Source organism: Antechinus flavipes, chromosome 2, assembly GCF_016432865.1.
Source record: "Antechinus flavipes isolate AdamAnt ecotype Samford, QLD, Australia chromosome 2, AdamAnt_v2, whole genome shotgun sequence".
Lineage (NCBI taxonomy): Eukaryota > Metazoa > Chordata > Mammalia > Dasyuromorphia > Dasyuridae > Antechinus > Antechinus flavipes.
The window spans coordinates 6630205-6646543 of NC_067399.1; the positions used below are offsets into that span (position 1 = coordinate 6630205).

The following is a 16339-nucleotide window of genomic DNA, read 5'->3' on the forward strand; positions in this document are numbered from 1 at the left end:
CCTGCGGCCGTCTGCCCCCCTGCGGCCGTCTGTCCCCCTGCGGCCCTCTGTCCCCCTGCGGCCGTCTGTCCCCCTGCCCGTGAGCCCGCGGGTGCTTGACTGGCGTCTCTCCCCCAGATGAAAGGCTGCATCAAAGTGCTGAAGGAGCAGCCCCCGGACAGCGTGGAAGGCCTCCTGAACGCCCTCAGGTAAGCGGGTTGGGGGGGGGTCCAGAGCCCTCGTGTCCCAGCTCGAGGGGCTTCGGCCTGTAGCGCGGGGAACGGCCCCCTGAGGGGAGATCCCGCAGACAGATCCGGACCGTTAGAACTGGAGGGAGCCTGAGGCCCTGGACAAGGCCCTGAGCACGGAGAGGGAGAGAGCAGGTTCTCCGCTCGGGGGCCGAGGTGGGAAGGCGCTCCGTGGGGAGATCGGAGCCGTCGGAGACGGAGCCATGGCGGCCGCTCGGAGACCCGGAGCCCGAGAAATCGAGGGGAGGAGATGGGCGGGCTCAGGCCAGGTCGGTGAGCCATGATTAAGCACCTGCTGTGTGCCGGGGTCAGAGAGTGGCAGGAAGCAGGTCCAGAGTGAAGGACTCGCGCTCTAAGGGAGGGGAAGCCGGGGATTCCCCGCCCACGAGACCCGAGAGGATAAAGGGAAGCTCATGGCGGGAAAGGCGCCGACGGGCGGAGTCTGTGAGACCGTCTGGAAGCCGGGGAGGGGCAGGCACGGAGAGCGTTAAAGGACGCTGGGAGCTCCTGGGTCGGTGCTGGGGGAGCGAGGAGAGCCCGGCTCTTTGGGGAGGGGGAGACGCGGCCAAACCTGAGCTTTGAGAGACGGGTTTGGCAGCCGAGGGGGGAGGGCCGAGGAAGGCGGCCGGTGAGCCACTGCTCCGGGGCTAGGGTTCTAGAGTCCGCAGGCCGGGCGCTGAAACGCGCCGGAGAGAGCCCTGGACGTGGGCCCAGAAGCGGGGCCGGAACGTGTTCTAAATGGCCTAGAGAGGATCAAGGGGCACCCGGTGGTCAGCGGGGCGGAGGAGGGGAGGGAGGAGGGAGGAGGGAGGGGGGAGGGGGGAGGACCGGAGTCCCTTTGGAGAGAGCGGTTTCTGTGGGACGACAAGTCAAAGGCCACAGCGTAAGGGGTGCGGGAGAAGGGGGGAAGGGGAGGCAGCAAGTGCAGCCGCCTTCTCAGAGTTCTGCAGGAAAAGGGAGGAGAGGGAGGAGGGGGCATCAAACGAGAGTTTTAGACTAGAGGCTTTTGCTGCTGCTTCTCTAACTAGAACCCGGCACTTTAGTCAGAGGCCTGTGTTCCAGGCCCAGCTGCTCCCTTCCCCGCCCCTGGGAGACCGGCCTTGCCAGAGGGAAGGCGGTTCCTCCTTTGGCCATTGGGGGGCGGCCCGCGCCCGCGGGGGGTGAGGTCGGGCCCGGTGGAGAGCGCGCCCGGGAAACCTCCCGGCTTCTTACATATCTCGATGGGAGTTTCCCGCCGAGGAATTCTTGCCTTAATGTCCCTGTCAGAGAAAAAAAAAGGTCAGCGAAGGCGCTTGTTGGTCTGGTTCTTCGGAAGACTTAGGGGCTGCTCTCCGGTACCGGTCTCAAGGCCTTGGCCGTTTAACCGAGGACGAAGCGTGTCCCAGACAGGGCCGGGTCCCACATTCTGTGGGGGGGGGGTCGCCAAGGTCTCCCGACTCCAGAGTCTGGGTCTTCCTCCTTCCTCCCTCCTGGTCCTCTCAGGGCCCCCACGGTCATCCCCCTGTTAGAACCTAAGCCCCTGAGAGAGGGACAGTCTGGCCACTGACATCCCCACCCCCGCCCTAGTGGCCAGAAGGCAGGCGGTGCTTCTTAAAGGCGCAGGCATTAAGCGATGGGTTCTCACACCAAGGCAGGGGGGAGAAAGGGGCTCTCCTTGTTTTCTGCTCATTTCACCCTTTTTTATTCCCCATTTGAGAAAAGTGCTTTTTAAGCTTTAGAACCTTATCCTTTTCTCACAAATAAAGAAACTGAGGCCCAGAGAAGGAAGCCGTGCTCTGATTTCAAGGGTTACAGGTACTTGGCGGCCCAGAAATCACACCCTTTGTCTAAGCAAGTGTTTGAGGGGCCGCAAAGCAGCCGTGGAGGGGGAGGCCCAGCTCCCAGGTCCGCTGGGTGGGTGACGCTGGGCAAGGCCCTTGGCCTCCAGTGCACAAGGAGCCCTTGGGGGCTGTCCAGTGCTCCGCTGCAGGGGAACGCTGACGAGTGTTAGGGGGTCCCAAGCCCACGGACCCAGGAGAGGGAGCTAGGGTGGGCGGGAGAAGGAGCGATGAGGGCACAAGGAGCCCTTGGGGGCTGTCCAGTGCTCCAGTGCAGGGGAACGCTGACGAGTGTTAGGGGGTCCCAAGCCCAGGAACTCTGGGATACGGGGCTGGGGTTGGGCGGGAGAGGGAGCCATGAGGGCCTGGTGCCAAGAGGCAGGTGCAGATCTCAGTATATCTGGAGAAATGTTTGAGGACTTTGGGGAAATCCCAGGAGTCAGCGCGGCGGGGATCCCCCTCCCTGTGTGTCCTGCACAAGCTGACCTTCCTGGTCCTCAGTTTCCTCCTCTGGACCATGGCCGGGCCGGGGCAGGTGCCCGCGGAGGCGCCGAGAGCTGGGACCAGCTGGGCCGGCCCGGAGCTGACCTCCCGCCCGCTGCTTCCCCCGCAGGTTCACCACGAAGCACCTGAACGATGAGTCGACCTCCAAGCAGATCCGAGCCATGCTGCAGTAGGGCTCTGTGCACCGGGATCCCACGGGGCCCTGACCTCAGAAGATGTATATGTTTACATAATTTAATACAGATTTATGTTAATACTCGTGTATTTACATAACCATTTCCTTCCTGTCACTGAGATGTATGGCTCTCGGGCCCTAACCTGACTGATTCTCGCAGCCCGTAGTGAGACATAAATTTCCTCCGCAGCCCTCCCCTTGACCTTCAGGCAGACAAGCCCCCCCACCCCCGGCCGGGAGAAGTGAGGCTTTGTGCGGGGGCTCAGGAGCTCCCTTCACCGGCCCCTCGGCTGTCGGCTCCCTCCCTGTCTGGGGCAGCCCTCCTTCCCGGTCCCCGGCCCTGGGGGAGAAACCGAGTTCCAGACGCTCAGCCAGCCTCCTTCCCGTCTCAGCTGGGCCGAAAGCGAGGCATCTTCTCCCGAGACGGGAACTAAATTTGCTCTAAATGCTTTTAAAAATTAAATAAAAATAAGAAGGGGGGTGTGGAGGCCACGGAGCTGGGGAGCGTCATGGCGCCTTCCCTGGAGGCCACACCCTGTGTGGCGGTCTCCGGCCTGGAGGCAGCCCAGCCTCGGCGATCTCCATCACCTGCAGGATGGATTTCCTTCTGTCTCTCTCAAGCAGCATCCCAGAGCTCAAGGGAAGAGGGAACCCCTTGCCAGCCCCCTCCTCAGAAGCCTGAGCTGAATCCCTGCCTTCCCCCCCCAGAAGCCAGAGCTGAGCCCCCTGCCTCCCCCCCCCCAGAAGCCCAAGCTGAGCCCTCTGGACCTTGAGCTCCATCTTCTCTGGCGGCTGCCCGGCTGAGGGTCTGGATCATTGCAGATTCTTGGGCTTTAATCAGAGCGTCGTGATCGGGAAATGCTTCTGACTCGCAGTCTCCCTAGACGTCTCCCCCCATGTCTGAGCCCTCCTTCCTGCCTCGAGGACCCATCTGGCAAAACTTTCCTGGAAGACGGAGGGTCCGGCAGGGCCCCATGAGCCTCATCCAGGAAGGTCGCCCAAAGTCACGTGGGACTCGAGGAGGTAGAACCGAACATTTTGCTGAACTTTCTCCTTTTTACTGATGAGGAAACTGAGGCACAAAGAAGGGGAATGGGACCTGCCCGGATCATTCTGGCTCCCAATCCAGTCCCCGGCCCGCTGCTCCCCAGCGTCACGAGACTAGAAAGAGCAAAACGAGGGGCCGCGTCGGGGGCAGATGGGGAGCCGGACTCCAAGTCAGGAAGCGGGCTTTGACTTCCCCCTCACACACATGGTAGCCTGGCAAGTCCCTTTACTCTTTCAGACTCATTTTCCTCATCTGTAAAATGGAGATAATAATAGCGCCCGCCTCCGGGGTCCTGGGGCAGAGCAAAGGAGACGATATTTCTCAAGTGTTTAGCAAGTCCCCGAGCCCCGGACAATGTGAGCTCAGATTATTTATTGCATTTAGATAACCTTTGATGATTGACGTGATAGGAAGGGGCGGGAGAGCCCAGGAGGGGCCGTTCTGCTTGACCAGATCCCTGCCGTGGGCTCATTTTGTGGTCGTTGACCGGATTCTCCCCATGGAAAAGTCCCAGTCAGTTTTCTTTGACGTCAGCCCTTGGGCTGAGCAGAAGGACACGGATGCCTCTGGCTGTGAGCCATCACCCCGTCCAGCCCCTCACCCGCTCACCCTCCACACGGTCATCCTAACGACTGGACAGTACCGGCCCCTCCTGGAGCTCGGAGATCTCGGCCCACTCACCCCCGACAAACGGCCTCCGGAAGCGCCCTGCAAGGAAAGACGTTCAGTCCTTCAGAGTCGTCTCATCTTCACGTTCCTAAGTCCAGTTCTTCTCTGTGGGTCCCCGCAGATCGGACCTGACTCCAAGATGGCCACCATGCCCCCCCCACCCCCATGTGCCCCGAAGCAGCTTCTGGGCGCTGCAGGAGACAGAGAGAGAGCTCTGCGACCCTGGGCACGTCCACAAAATGAGGAAAATGGTTTCGGCGAAGTCCAAGGGCCCGGACAACTCTACCTAGGGGATTTTATGATTAGGCTTCCCCCAACAGAAGGGGAGATCCCCTAGGACTCTGAGATCTACCTGGATCTGGGATCCACCCTGTTGTCTTCCCCGGAGCCAACCCAGCTAATCTAAAATGGAGCAAACACAAGAGGCCAGCAGAGGCCTGGATGCTGCGTCTCGGACGTTCGGGCCAGGGCCCCTGTTCTGGGTCCGAGCCAACTCGCCTTCCTGTTGGGCCAGCTCTAGCTTCCATCTATGGATCCCAAGCCCCGCCCCGCCCATCCCTAACTATTCTAGTGAATTCTCCCCCCATCCTGTTCCTATGAAGTTTTTTTGTTTGTTGGTTTTTAATCTAAGGGGGAGACTTGAAATCTGCCCCATGAAATTTCACTTTAATTACTCGGACCCATCATCCATCCTGTCAAGATATTTTGAGGCCCCCGTTCTTTCATTCACAGTGTTTGCTGCCCCTCCCCCTGCCCCCCACCTTACCATGTCAAACACCTGCTGGCTTTAGAGCTGGGCTGCAGCCTTGGGAGAAAGGAAGCAGCGCCCTCAGCCCGGGCCGCAAACCCAGGCCCGCTTTACACACAAAAGCCGGTGGGGTGGGTCCCGTCCAGAGTCCCACGGATTGCGAGGAGATGGGCCGGACCGTGCGTCGGAGGCCGGCGTTCTCAGAGTCCATCCAGACCAGTCCCATCCCATTTCACAGATGAGGAAACGAGGTTCCAAGGAGGTCAAAGTCTTCCGCCTCCATTACCATCTGTGCCTTCGCCAAAGTCCGCGACGATAAAATCGAACGGAACCAGCTCAAGAACGTTTGCCAGACTCAGGCGCCAGACCACAAGGGGAACGTGGTTCTGGCATCCTGGGTCAGAAAACAACAGCTGTCCAAGCGAGCCCACTCCAAAGAGCCGCAAATAAGTCCCAAGGCTCTTAGAAGTAGAAGGGCCCGAGCCCTTCCTGTAGCCGGGACAGTCATAGCACAATTAATTCTGGAAAATGAGAGCGTGAATCCTGACCTCCGGACCTGTTCGGGTACATCTGTGGTCCTTGAAGGGCGTGGACGTGAGTGCTGGCCAGCGCAGCCATTCTCTGGGGCCTGATGGTTAGGAGCTGCTGGAGTCCCCCACGGGGCCTCGGACGGCCCCATGCTTGTGGGTGAGCGACGGAGAACACCGCGAAGACCTGACCCCCATCAGCCACCGTAGGACCGAGGACTGGAAGAGACATAAAGAGACCGGGGGGACCACCTTGTCCATCGCCTCCTTTGCAGAGGAGAAAGGATTCTCAGAGAAGGGAAGTGGCTGCCGGTCTTGTAGGGGATAAGGAACAGATTCAAAACAAGGTTTCTGAATTCAGACCCATATCCCTCCCAGCCTCAAGTGGCCTGGGCCTCCAGAGAAATAAATGAGAGGTTGAGAACCAGGATGTCAGTGTTCCGGCCCACGAACCAGGATGTCAGTGTTCGGCCCAAGAACCAGGATGTCAGTGTTCTGGCCCAAGAACCAGGATATCAGTGTTCCGGCCCAAGAACCAGGATTTCAATGTTCTGGGGCAAGAACTTTTAGATTCCCATTGATACAACTTTCCATCTCCGCCCTAATCCACACCACCAACTTTGCCCACAACTTCAAGGTGAGAGTAATCTGGAGCTTGCAAAGTCTTAGAGTTGAAAGAGACATAGTTCCATCCTCCTCCCCTCCCCTGCCCTTGCCCAGAAAAAATAGAACCGTGTTTAAGGGAGGACCGGCCCGCTCCCTAGGGGGTGGGGAGAATAGTCTCAGCTGTCGGCTGTTGACTTCCTTTTGGAAAATGGCTCGGACTAGACTGCTCTGAATTTGTGCTCGATTTGACCCTGATGTAAGTGGGAGCTTTCTCTTTAGGAGCCAGACCCTCTGGAAGGTCGTGTTCCAGCTGTGTGTCTAAACAGGACTGCCCCCCTCCCCGCGACCCGGCCCGGGGTTCTCATTTGCTCTTTTCAGAATCTGTCGCCCTTCCCAGCCTGCCCTTGCTCCTTTTGTACAGAAGTTTTGTGTGTAAAATGAAATAAAATTTGGTACATATCCTGAGATCCCCAGATCCTGCTTCGTTTCTTTAAAGGTCAGCACTGGGGTCAACTTCACTTTGGGGAGTGAGAACTGGAAATACCTTTGAACGCCCCCATTTTAGAGAAAAGGAAACTGAGGTCCATGGAAGTCAAAATTACTTGGAACATTTACTAATGTGTGTGTGTATGTGTGTGTGTGTGTGTGTTTCAGGGAAACAATTATGAAAGTAAAGAAATTCCCTATCCTAATCAAGTTCATGTTCTAATGGAGGAAACAACACAGTGAAATGGTAGCCGGGGAGGGGCATTTGGTGCAGAAGCGGTAGCCGGGGAGGGGCATTTTGAAGTTAACGGATGATAAATAGGGCCATAGGAGAGTATATCGACACAATCCATCCAAGAACAATGGCAAAATCATGCTATGTGGTTCTAGAACTAGAAGGGGAGAGGGTTCCACATAAACTGTGGCGAGCCATTGAGAGATGAGAGCCCCCAGGAAGTAACGGACCCAAGAGCCTGACCCAGGTCCTAATTTCAAATCCAATGCCTTGACCACCAGATGTCACTGCCTTTTGTAGAGCAAATGTTTCCTGAATAGTTGAACTTCTCAAAGGCCTGACTCACCGTGTAAAACAATGGCGAAATGGTGAAGAGTGGCAAATGGCTCCCCACATAAATGATCTGGATGGCTCTGGGTGGACCCCAAGCTCCATAGGATCAGCTGTGAGATATGGCAGCCAGAAAACCAAATCTGCTCCGAGGTTACAGGGAGGACAAAAAGCAAATCTCTCCCGCCAATGACACGGTTCTGGTGCTGCCGAGCTCTGTCCTGGACAGGACCCAGTTAATTTTAAGGATATTTCTGAGAAGGCAAAGAATATCCAGGGGAGGCACCTGTGATGTGCCTCCTTAGCAAGCAGGAAGGTTGACTGAAGGAAGCGGGTGAGTTAACAGATAGAGCAACAAACCATGAGTCAGGAGGACCTGAGTTCAAATCCAGCCCCAGACACTTACTAGCTGTGTCACCCTAAGCAAGTCACTTAGTTGTGTCTCAGTTTCCTTATCTGTAAAAATGAACGGGAGAGGGAACAGCAACCACTCCAGCTCCTTTGCCAAGAAGATTCCAAATGGCATCGTGGAGTTGGACACAACGCCAACAACTAGTCGAGAAAAACTTCCTGAGCATCAGAGCTGCCTCAGTGTGAAATAGGTTCCCTTGAGAGGTGGTGAGCTCTCCAGCACTGGAGGTCTTCAAAAGGAGGTTGGTTCCCGGACAAGGATCTCACGGGGTGGTTCACGGCCAGATTTGCTTGAACCAGACTTTTAAAGATATATCTGGCTCTGAGATTCTTTGCCAGGGGACTCGAAGTCTGGGTCAAGCACCATCCCTCAAGCAAATCGTCCACAAATCAATCATTAGACTTTTCTAAATTCCGAAAATCCTTCTCCCAGCTCAGAGGAATGGGGTTCTCGAGGGGCTGTGGCGCTCCCTCCGAGTTCTATCGGGTGCTCCCGAGGAGGTGGGATGAGTTTTCTCCGCACTATTTAATAGCTCCAGCCCCCATTCGGTCCCCAATATCAGTTACCAGAGAGTCTTCCTTTCATTTAGCCAATGAACATCTTCATTTTTACAAAGAGATATTTGCTAAGACAAGTACATCCATTTCTTTCCGGGGGCCTGGGACACACCCCCTCCTGTACCTTGCAGACCGTGGGCTCTGACTTAGCTCAGTTTCTACATGGTCACTTCTACATCCGGTCCTATTGCTCCCTCTTGGTCACCTTTGATCTTCCTTCTAGACAGTGTCAGTCTGGTTAGTCGGGACCTTGGTTCTCTCCACATGTGGCAGTCCCCCCGATGCAGCGGGGCCTCCAGCCCCCAGCGCCTGATGGTCGTGAACCCCCAAAGCCAAAGTCGGATTTGCTTCTCCTCCACCTGAGAACAGCAAAAACTAGGCCTGAGTCAGAAAGAAGCAAGAGCCAAGTCACAGTGCTCGAGCTTCATGGCAGTGGCCCAGGTAGCAAGGGCAGGGCCCAAGGCTCTTCTCCCGCCCGGAGGCTCACGGCATCTGCCCACTCAAAACCGACCAGAAAGGCAAGCGGAAGTACTGGGAAGGGCCTTCCAAACGTCCTGCCGTCAGCACCACCAAAAACCATTTCTTTACAATGCGGTGAATAGCTTGTGCCTTCCCTAAGCCCACGAGGGGACTTCATCAGCTGAGCGCTTTGCTCCCGGTCATCAATTCCTCCCATTCTCCCGGAACCTTCTCTAAATGAAGAACTGAGCTGGGTGCTGAGTACACACGTGCAGTCAATCAGACAAACCCTGTGCGCAAAGCACTTGTGTCCTGGCGGGCTCGGCTTGAGATCGGGGAAAATCCGAGAGGAGGGAGTCCGGTTTGCTGCCTGGAGCTGAGCTCGGACTTGACCCGGCAGGCTGAGATGAGAGAAGGAATGGGATGCTTCTGGGTGGATGCATTGAGACACTGAGGCTCTTCAAGTGACATTGGAGTTTATGGAGGCAAAGATCTCCCCTGGCCTAAAAACAGGGAGAATTCTCCCCTACCCCTCACCCCCACCAAATTCCTCCTTTGTCCTGAGCCTAAGAACTGAGGGTCTCCCGCCCTGCTGGGGTCACTTCCCTCCTGACTCTACAGAATGCACGGTCCCCACATCTTCCTCTGTCTCCCCACTCACATTACAGCTACTGGCCGGAAGGAGTCCTCCATCTTCCTTTCCTCCCTTCAGTTCACAGGCTTTTTCATTTCCCTTTGAGCTTTATAACAACCCTTTGGGGCCGTGGGTTTGGACTGTGATTATTTCATTCTATGGGGAGAATTCTGCCGGAGCCAGCTGGAATGAACCAGTTCAGACTGAAGCTACAAATAAAGGCTTGATGGATTGTTTTGCCACCTGTCTGCTGGTGGAGAAAACGTTAACGATCCAGATTAAATTTAAAATCGTGTCATTTGCTTTTTTATGAGCTGGCCATTAAACATTTCCCACCACGCCACTGAACAAAGGGAATCGTGACGGGAAACTGATCGACAATTGGGGTTCCTAGTCAACAGACTTTTATTAAGTGCCTACTGTGTGCCAAGAGTCGCGAGATTATGTCATTTGCACACAAAGTCACACAGACAATGGCATTTGCGTTAGTGTAGGTCTATCTCTGCCTTTAATTGGGGCAGGGGATGGAGTTGTGTGTCTCAAACCCTCCACATAATCTGGTACAAGGTTAACACAGAATGGATTTGAGCAACAAAACAAGGAACAGTAGCTGGTGTTTACATCCAGTGGGAAGCTTTACAAATCCCCCGAGGCTCCAAGAACTCCCTGGGTAGCATTCACGCAGGGCTTTCTAATCCTCATTTCGGATTCCAGGAAGTCGAGGACCCAAGAAATGATAAATTGTTGAGGATCGTTCATACATCCTGCAGACATTTGCTCATCCCCAAGTATCTGCCCGGCCTGGTCCAAATACAAAAAGGGACCAGTTCATCCTGTCAAGAAGCTCACTTTCCATTGCATGTAGATAGTGAGGTCAGGTAACTATGTTAAGCTTGTTAAAAGTGATAGAAATGGTAGTGGTTGTAGTGGTTACATTTTACAAATAAAAAAAAAAAACTGGGAAAAAATTAAGTTAAGTGACCTGCTTAAGGTCACACAGCCAGTGGGTGTCTGAGGCCAGATTTGAACCCACAAAGATGAGTTTTCCTGATTCTAAGCCTGATATTCTATCCACTGACCCATCTAACGACCAACCCCTCTTTCATGTGACAGTTCTTCGAATACTTGAAGAAAGCTAGTATATCAGTTCATCTTTTCTCCAGAAACTGAAAGGAGCTATTTCAGTTTCTTCAAATTAACTCCTCATACATCATCATCCTTGGGAAAAAGAATTCGACTTTTTCAAGGATTTATTTTTTAGTTTTTGTTTTTCAACATGTCTATTCCTAGCACTTAGCAAAATTCTTGACACATACTGGGTGCTTAATGAATATTTAACTGGTTGACTGTGGGGAGTTTGAGCTGGAAGAAATCCTGGGGATCATCTAATCCAACACTCTCATTTTACATATGAATCATCAGAAAAGGGAATAGAAGGAGGGGCTTTTATATCCCACAGAAGAATCAGGGACCCAGCCAAGACTGAAAACAAGATCTCTTTTGTTATGGAATGTTTTATTTCCTTTTATTAACTTTTATTATTTGGGGCTCAGAGCCATTTCTCCTGGATATTTGGCTGTCTGAAGCCTGTTTCCTGTTAATATTAACTTCATCTGGCTAAAATTGGACTCATGGAATGATAGTATTAAGGGAAGATCTTTCATAGTCCTAATATAAGAAGCCAAAAGGGAGTTTGAGCTTCCCAGATTTAACTTCCTTTATTTGTGGAAGGAAACGTTTGCTTCCAGCTCTTTGATTACCTTCAGAACATGTAAATCTCCCTTTTCAATTAACCCATTCTTAATTTTTTTTCATGTACGTAGCCCTGTAACCTTATAGTGTAGACTGTTGTAGATTCACGTTTAAATGTTTAAATCTGTAGCTTAATTTCTCATTCTAACTCGGTTTGATTAGCCTAATGACATTGGAGGAAGCCTGAGATCATGACTGTTTAACTAGGCCCATGTGATCTTTGCGAATCCATAAGGATTGCTATATGTAAATACGTTCACACACATATAAGAATATATATGTGTCTGTGTATTTACATACACACACACACACACACACACACACACACACACACACACATATATATATATATATATATATATATACGTTTCTCTGCTTCCGTAACATCTCTTTCCCCTGTTTTGTCTAAATCCCTGATCCTGGTCCAGAGGAATTGTGTGAGTTCTGAACCTGTACTTAATTAAATAAAGCCTACAGTTAAAGCAGCTCTGGAATCTCTGTCATGATATTACTTGGCAGCAGTTACTTGTCTATCTCATGAACTTCAATGGGAATCTTTTCCCCGCAACACTTTGTACCCAACTCCCCGTGTTTTCCAACACAACGCTCTTGCCTATTTCTGTTGTGGAGTTCATAGAGAAAACTCTAATAATAATGGCTAATATTTATATAGCATTTTAAAGCTTACAAAACACTTTGCTATTATCTCAATTGCCTCTCATACCAACTCTAACATAGATGCTATTATTATCCCCATTTTACAGATGAGGAAATTGAGTTTGAAAGAGGGTTAGTAAATTATTATTATAGAAAAGTATTAGTCACATAGTAAGTGTATAAAGCAGGAAATAAACTTGGGTCCTCCCGATTTCAAGTCAAACTCTGTAACTTTGAGGAGGGAGGAGGGATTCTGTGTCCCGATCGACCTAGATTCGGTACTCATGAGTATCTTCGGGACTCACCCCTGAACAAGAATTAAATAAGAAACTTCCGAGCTGAATGCTCTCCTTCTTGAGCTTCTTCAGTGATGAATTTCATTACAATGAAATGGTTAATTAGCTAACAAAGACTCCATTTGCCTAATGATTCTGAGCTCCCTGAATGCTGTCTACCCCATCTCTTTCATAGTTACAATCAAATATTTCTAATTGATTTACTTGAAATTGCAAATACAAGTGGATAATTGATTTTCACTCCACCATCACCTCAAGGAGGTCATCCCCATTTTCCAGGTCTTTGGTCATCCCTTTTGAAATGATCCATCTCCCACAGGGAAGAAGCCAGGATGATTCCAGGTCCATGATGTCTCACTACCGGAAGGACGATTTTTTTATCTTCAGAGAAAGAGTTTAAATAGGTACCAACCTGGCAGTCTCATCCAGGAAGATTCTCCAGTCCTCAGTGCAGCTTCTGATTCAAACTTGAACCCAAAGAGCTAAAAAACCATCATGATGATGGTTTAGGTCACTCCAGAATAAAGAGCATACTCCCAAAATGAGTTCATTTTGAAGGAGGGAAAGATAAAATTATGCACTAAGAAGTAATTACTTTATGAAAAATATTTATTTCCTTTGAAAAGGCTATTATTTGGGAGTTTTGTGGAAGGAGGTTTATTATTTTTCATGCACTTAAGATTTGGATGGGCTTATAGCGTCATTGATATTTATACCCCCTGCACTATAGTCTATCATTCTTTTCCATATCCTTGAGAAATGATGTATCTTATCAATGCCTTTGATTTTTTTAAAAATCAGAGTCATTTACAAGAAACTCCCACTCCTCCCGTAAGACCTTGTCATGTAATAAAGAAGAAAACAATTGATAGTATGGTTAACATTTCACACTCACAGTCCCTCTTCTCTCTAACAAGAGAACACTGGGTTTCATAATCTGATTTCCAGAACCGGGAATAGTTAACACAATTGCCCCGTCTGCCTATCTTGTACCCTTGTTTCCATTTACTTTCCTACAGTTGCTAGCTCTTGGTGCCGTGCCTGGACAGAATAGGTGCTTAATAAATGTTGACTGATTGATTGACTTTCTCTGATTTGAATATTCTTCCCTTTGCTCTGTCATTCAACTCAAATAAATGTCCCTGTTTCTCTAACTCCTTCATATCCATCACTTCTTATAGTGTAATAATATTCTATCGTACTTCTTGCTGTCATAGTTTGAGAGAGAGGAGGAACCTTAAAGACCAACAATTCCAGACCTCCTTGTCTTGAAGCAAGGGGTGAGGGTGTTAAACTTTTTGGCCTGGAGTCAAATAAATAGAAAGTGAATGAGACAGCATTTCAATTCAAGTCTTCTTGACTTCAAGTCTAGGATGGTATTCTCCAAGTAGGGGTTCTTAAGGAAAGGAACACCTTTCATATGGAAACATGTCTGATAAATACCCTGGTTGGGAACTTGGAGAGGAAAAAACTTCATCTTTACTTTCATTAAGCTATAGCAGTTTTATAATCCTATGAATTTTATTTTATGCATTTAAGATAGCATTCTGCTATTATTATCGATGCTGTTGTTTATAAGTTTAATCAATTTACGTCAGAATAAGGTATCGATCAGAATAAGAATAACAACAATAATAAGCACATGTAGTTTTAAGGGTTGTGAAGCAAGTTGTCATGAGGTTCCATGGCAGTTGAACCCCCTCTTCCTTCACCCCCCACCCTCCCTCACCCCCTCCTCTACATCATGCTGTCGGACTGTTCCGTTGTGGATTATATGGACACCCACTTTGTATCATAAGTACAACTAGGAGAATGTTGCTCTTTATGGTCCCTTTCTGAATGTGGCCTTCGATGGGTGTGTGTCCAGACAAGAAATCTCACGGAATCCCTGGGTAATGACAGTGCTCAGGGTTTCAAGGACAATCAAGGAGTTGGGTACTTTTCTTTACCAAATTAACTGGAGCTCCTATCCTGTGTTCCCCTTAGTGTAGGAATCTTTAACAAGTAGTTCACTTCTATTTGACCAATTTAATTTCAGTTGGCATATCATAGGACGTAATAAACCTTAAAAGTAAGATTTGGGGAACACCTTGTGTTTATTTAAAAATTATTTTTTTTAAATTTTATTTAAATTTATTTAAAATAAATAAATATAAATAAATAAAATTTAAATAAAGTTAAAATACATTTTCCATCACACCTTAGGGTATTCACCCTTATGCTACTTTAGAATCTGTGGAAAATACCATTGAGTCTGCCCACTCTCCTGCCGTGCTCCCCGACTCTGACAAAACTCTCTCCAAGCTAAACATGCCCGGTTATTGCAACTGATTTTTGTACATCTGGTTCGGTGGGTGTTTTACAGATGCTTGTAGTTCGTTCAGTCCATGGATGAGCTGGGATATCTGCCAGGCAAACAGACACACCTTTTAAGTGCTCTGTGATACCGCATTGTCGTTTATAGTCCTTTCTGAACATCCGTTTTTCTGTCTCCAAAAATAGTGTTCAGAGAACTTTGAGCTATAGAAAGGGGAGTTGGAATGGTGGTGGTGATGATGATGATGATGATGATGATGATGAACTATTATTATTATTAATCATTAACATCCTTAAAAAAATCTTGCCTTGTTTTATGTTTTCATTGGAAAGTTGTCTCAAGTTATTTCAGAAGTTGGCAGGGCATAGGTGTTAAATATATTAAAATACGTTGAGTTTTTTAAAATTTCTTAAGAATTTAAAATACAGGAGCATTTAGGTGGTGCAGGGGATAGAGTACCAGCCCTAAAGTCGGGAGGATCTGAGTTCAAATCTGCCCTGAGATGCTTAATTAACACTTCCTAGCTGTGTGACCCTGAACAAGTCACTTGTCTTAGGGGAAAAAAAAGAATTTAAAATACACAGCAAGGTACGATTAGAAATATGAAGCTTCAATACTAAGGTACCGTTAAAAATCCCAATCATGATGGCATTTGTGACAATGTTATATGTATTGGGCCAGAATTCGGAAACAAGGGTTCTTACAACAAGGTGCTAACTCAGTGGAATTGAGAAGACGATGGTTCTCTAGTTTAGCATGAGGATTAATAGTTCTCTAGTTGAGTACGATTGAATTAATCTTACAACAAATAATGGTTCCCTAGTGATGTAATGATTGGCTCATACTCAGTCTGATGAATGGATTTAATTGGAATAGAGTATTTAAGAAGGTCAAAGTCAGACCTAGAGAGGGACTGGAATAGACTCGGGGAAGACAGAGGATTGGGGGCTGGAGCAGAAGCTGTTGGACTCAGGGAGACTTCAAGACAGAGACCGTCATAGTGGTCCTGCCTCCCCCACAGAAACCAAGACACATTCTGGAGGACCTCAAGAAAGCTGGCCTCGGCCAGTTCAAATTTGATCTCAGATACTTTACACTGCTTACCTGTGGGACCCTGGGAAAGTCACTTAACCCCTGTTGCCAAAGAAAGGAAGGAAGAAAGGAAGGAAGGAAGGAAGGAAGGAAGGGAGGGAGGGAGGGAGGGAGGGAAAGAAAGAAAAAGAAAAGAGAAAAGCTTCATCAATATAAAGTCCCACATTCGTCTACAAAATGGCTTCCTAAGCATGGTTAGGCCGTCTATGGAAAATGGATTTCTTTTTCATGAGTTTCAGTCTAATTCTCATATTTGTAAGGATTTCTTTGGCTCTTGAGTCCCTGAGTCCCTGAGTCTTCTCTTGTCCAAGCTGCTTCATGTCATCTGCAGATGGGAGAAGGCTGCCTGTTCAGAGAGGGCAAGCAATTTGTCAAAAGACACAGAGCAAATCAGTCACATTAGAAAAGAGAATAATTCATGGGATAAATGAACAGAGAAATGAAAAAGCATTTACTGGTTATTTTTTTATTCAAATCATTGATAAAAATGTTACAAAACACAGGATCAAGTGACCGAAGAGGAAAAGATCACACCACAGAGGGAGTGGCCCCAAGAGACACCTTTGTGGGGAGCAGGGGATGGCGGGAGAGCAGATTTCAGGTCCCTGTAAGGTGTTTGGAAGGTAGTGAGCTCCCTGTCTCTGAAGGTCTTCAAGCAGAATTGAGATGCCGATAATGAGGAGTTTCAGAGGTTACTTTTAGGCACAGGAAGACCAGATGCCTCTGACATCCATCGGAGCCCAGGACTGTGGCTTTGTGGGAGGCTCTAACCCCGACCTGGGCTCTCTCTC

General features: G+C 49.5%; 1 protein-coding gene across 1 annotated transcript in view; it reads left to right on the forward strand.

The window, feature by feature from the left end:
- CYRIA (CYFIP related Rac1 interactor A) overlaps positions 1-6786 on the forward strand; it is a 67304-nt gene extending 60518 nt beyond the window's left edge. Inside the window, exons 12-13 of the mRNA XM_051974115.1 lie at positions 118-188; positions 2658-6786. Of these exons, the coding sequence (XP_051830075.1) occupies positions 118-188; positions 2658-2721 (135 nt within the window). The 3' untranslated portion in view covers positions 2722-6786. The remainder of the gene's footprint in view (positions 1-117; positions 189-2657) is intronic.
- Positions 6787-16339: the final 9553 nt, after the last annotated feature.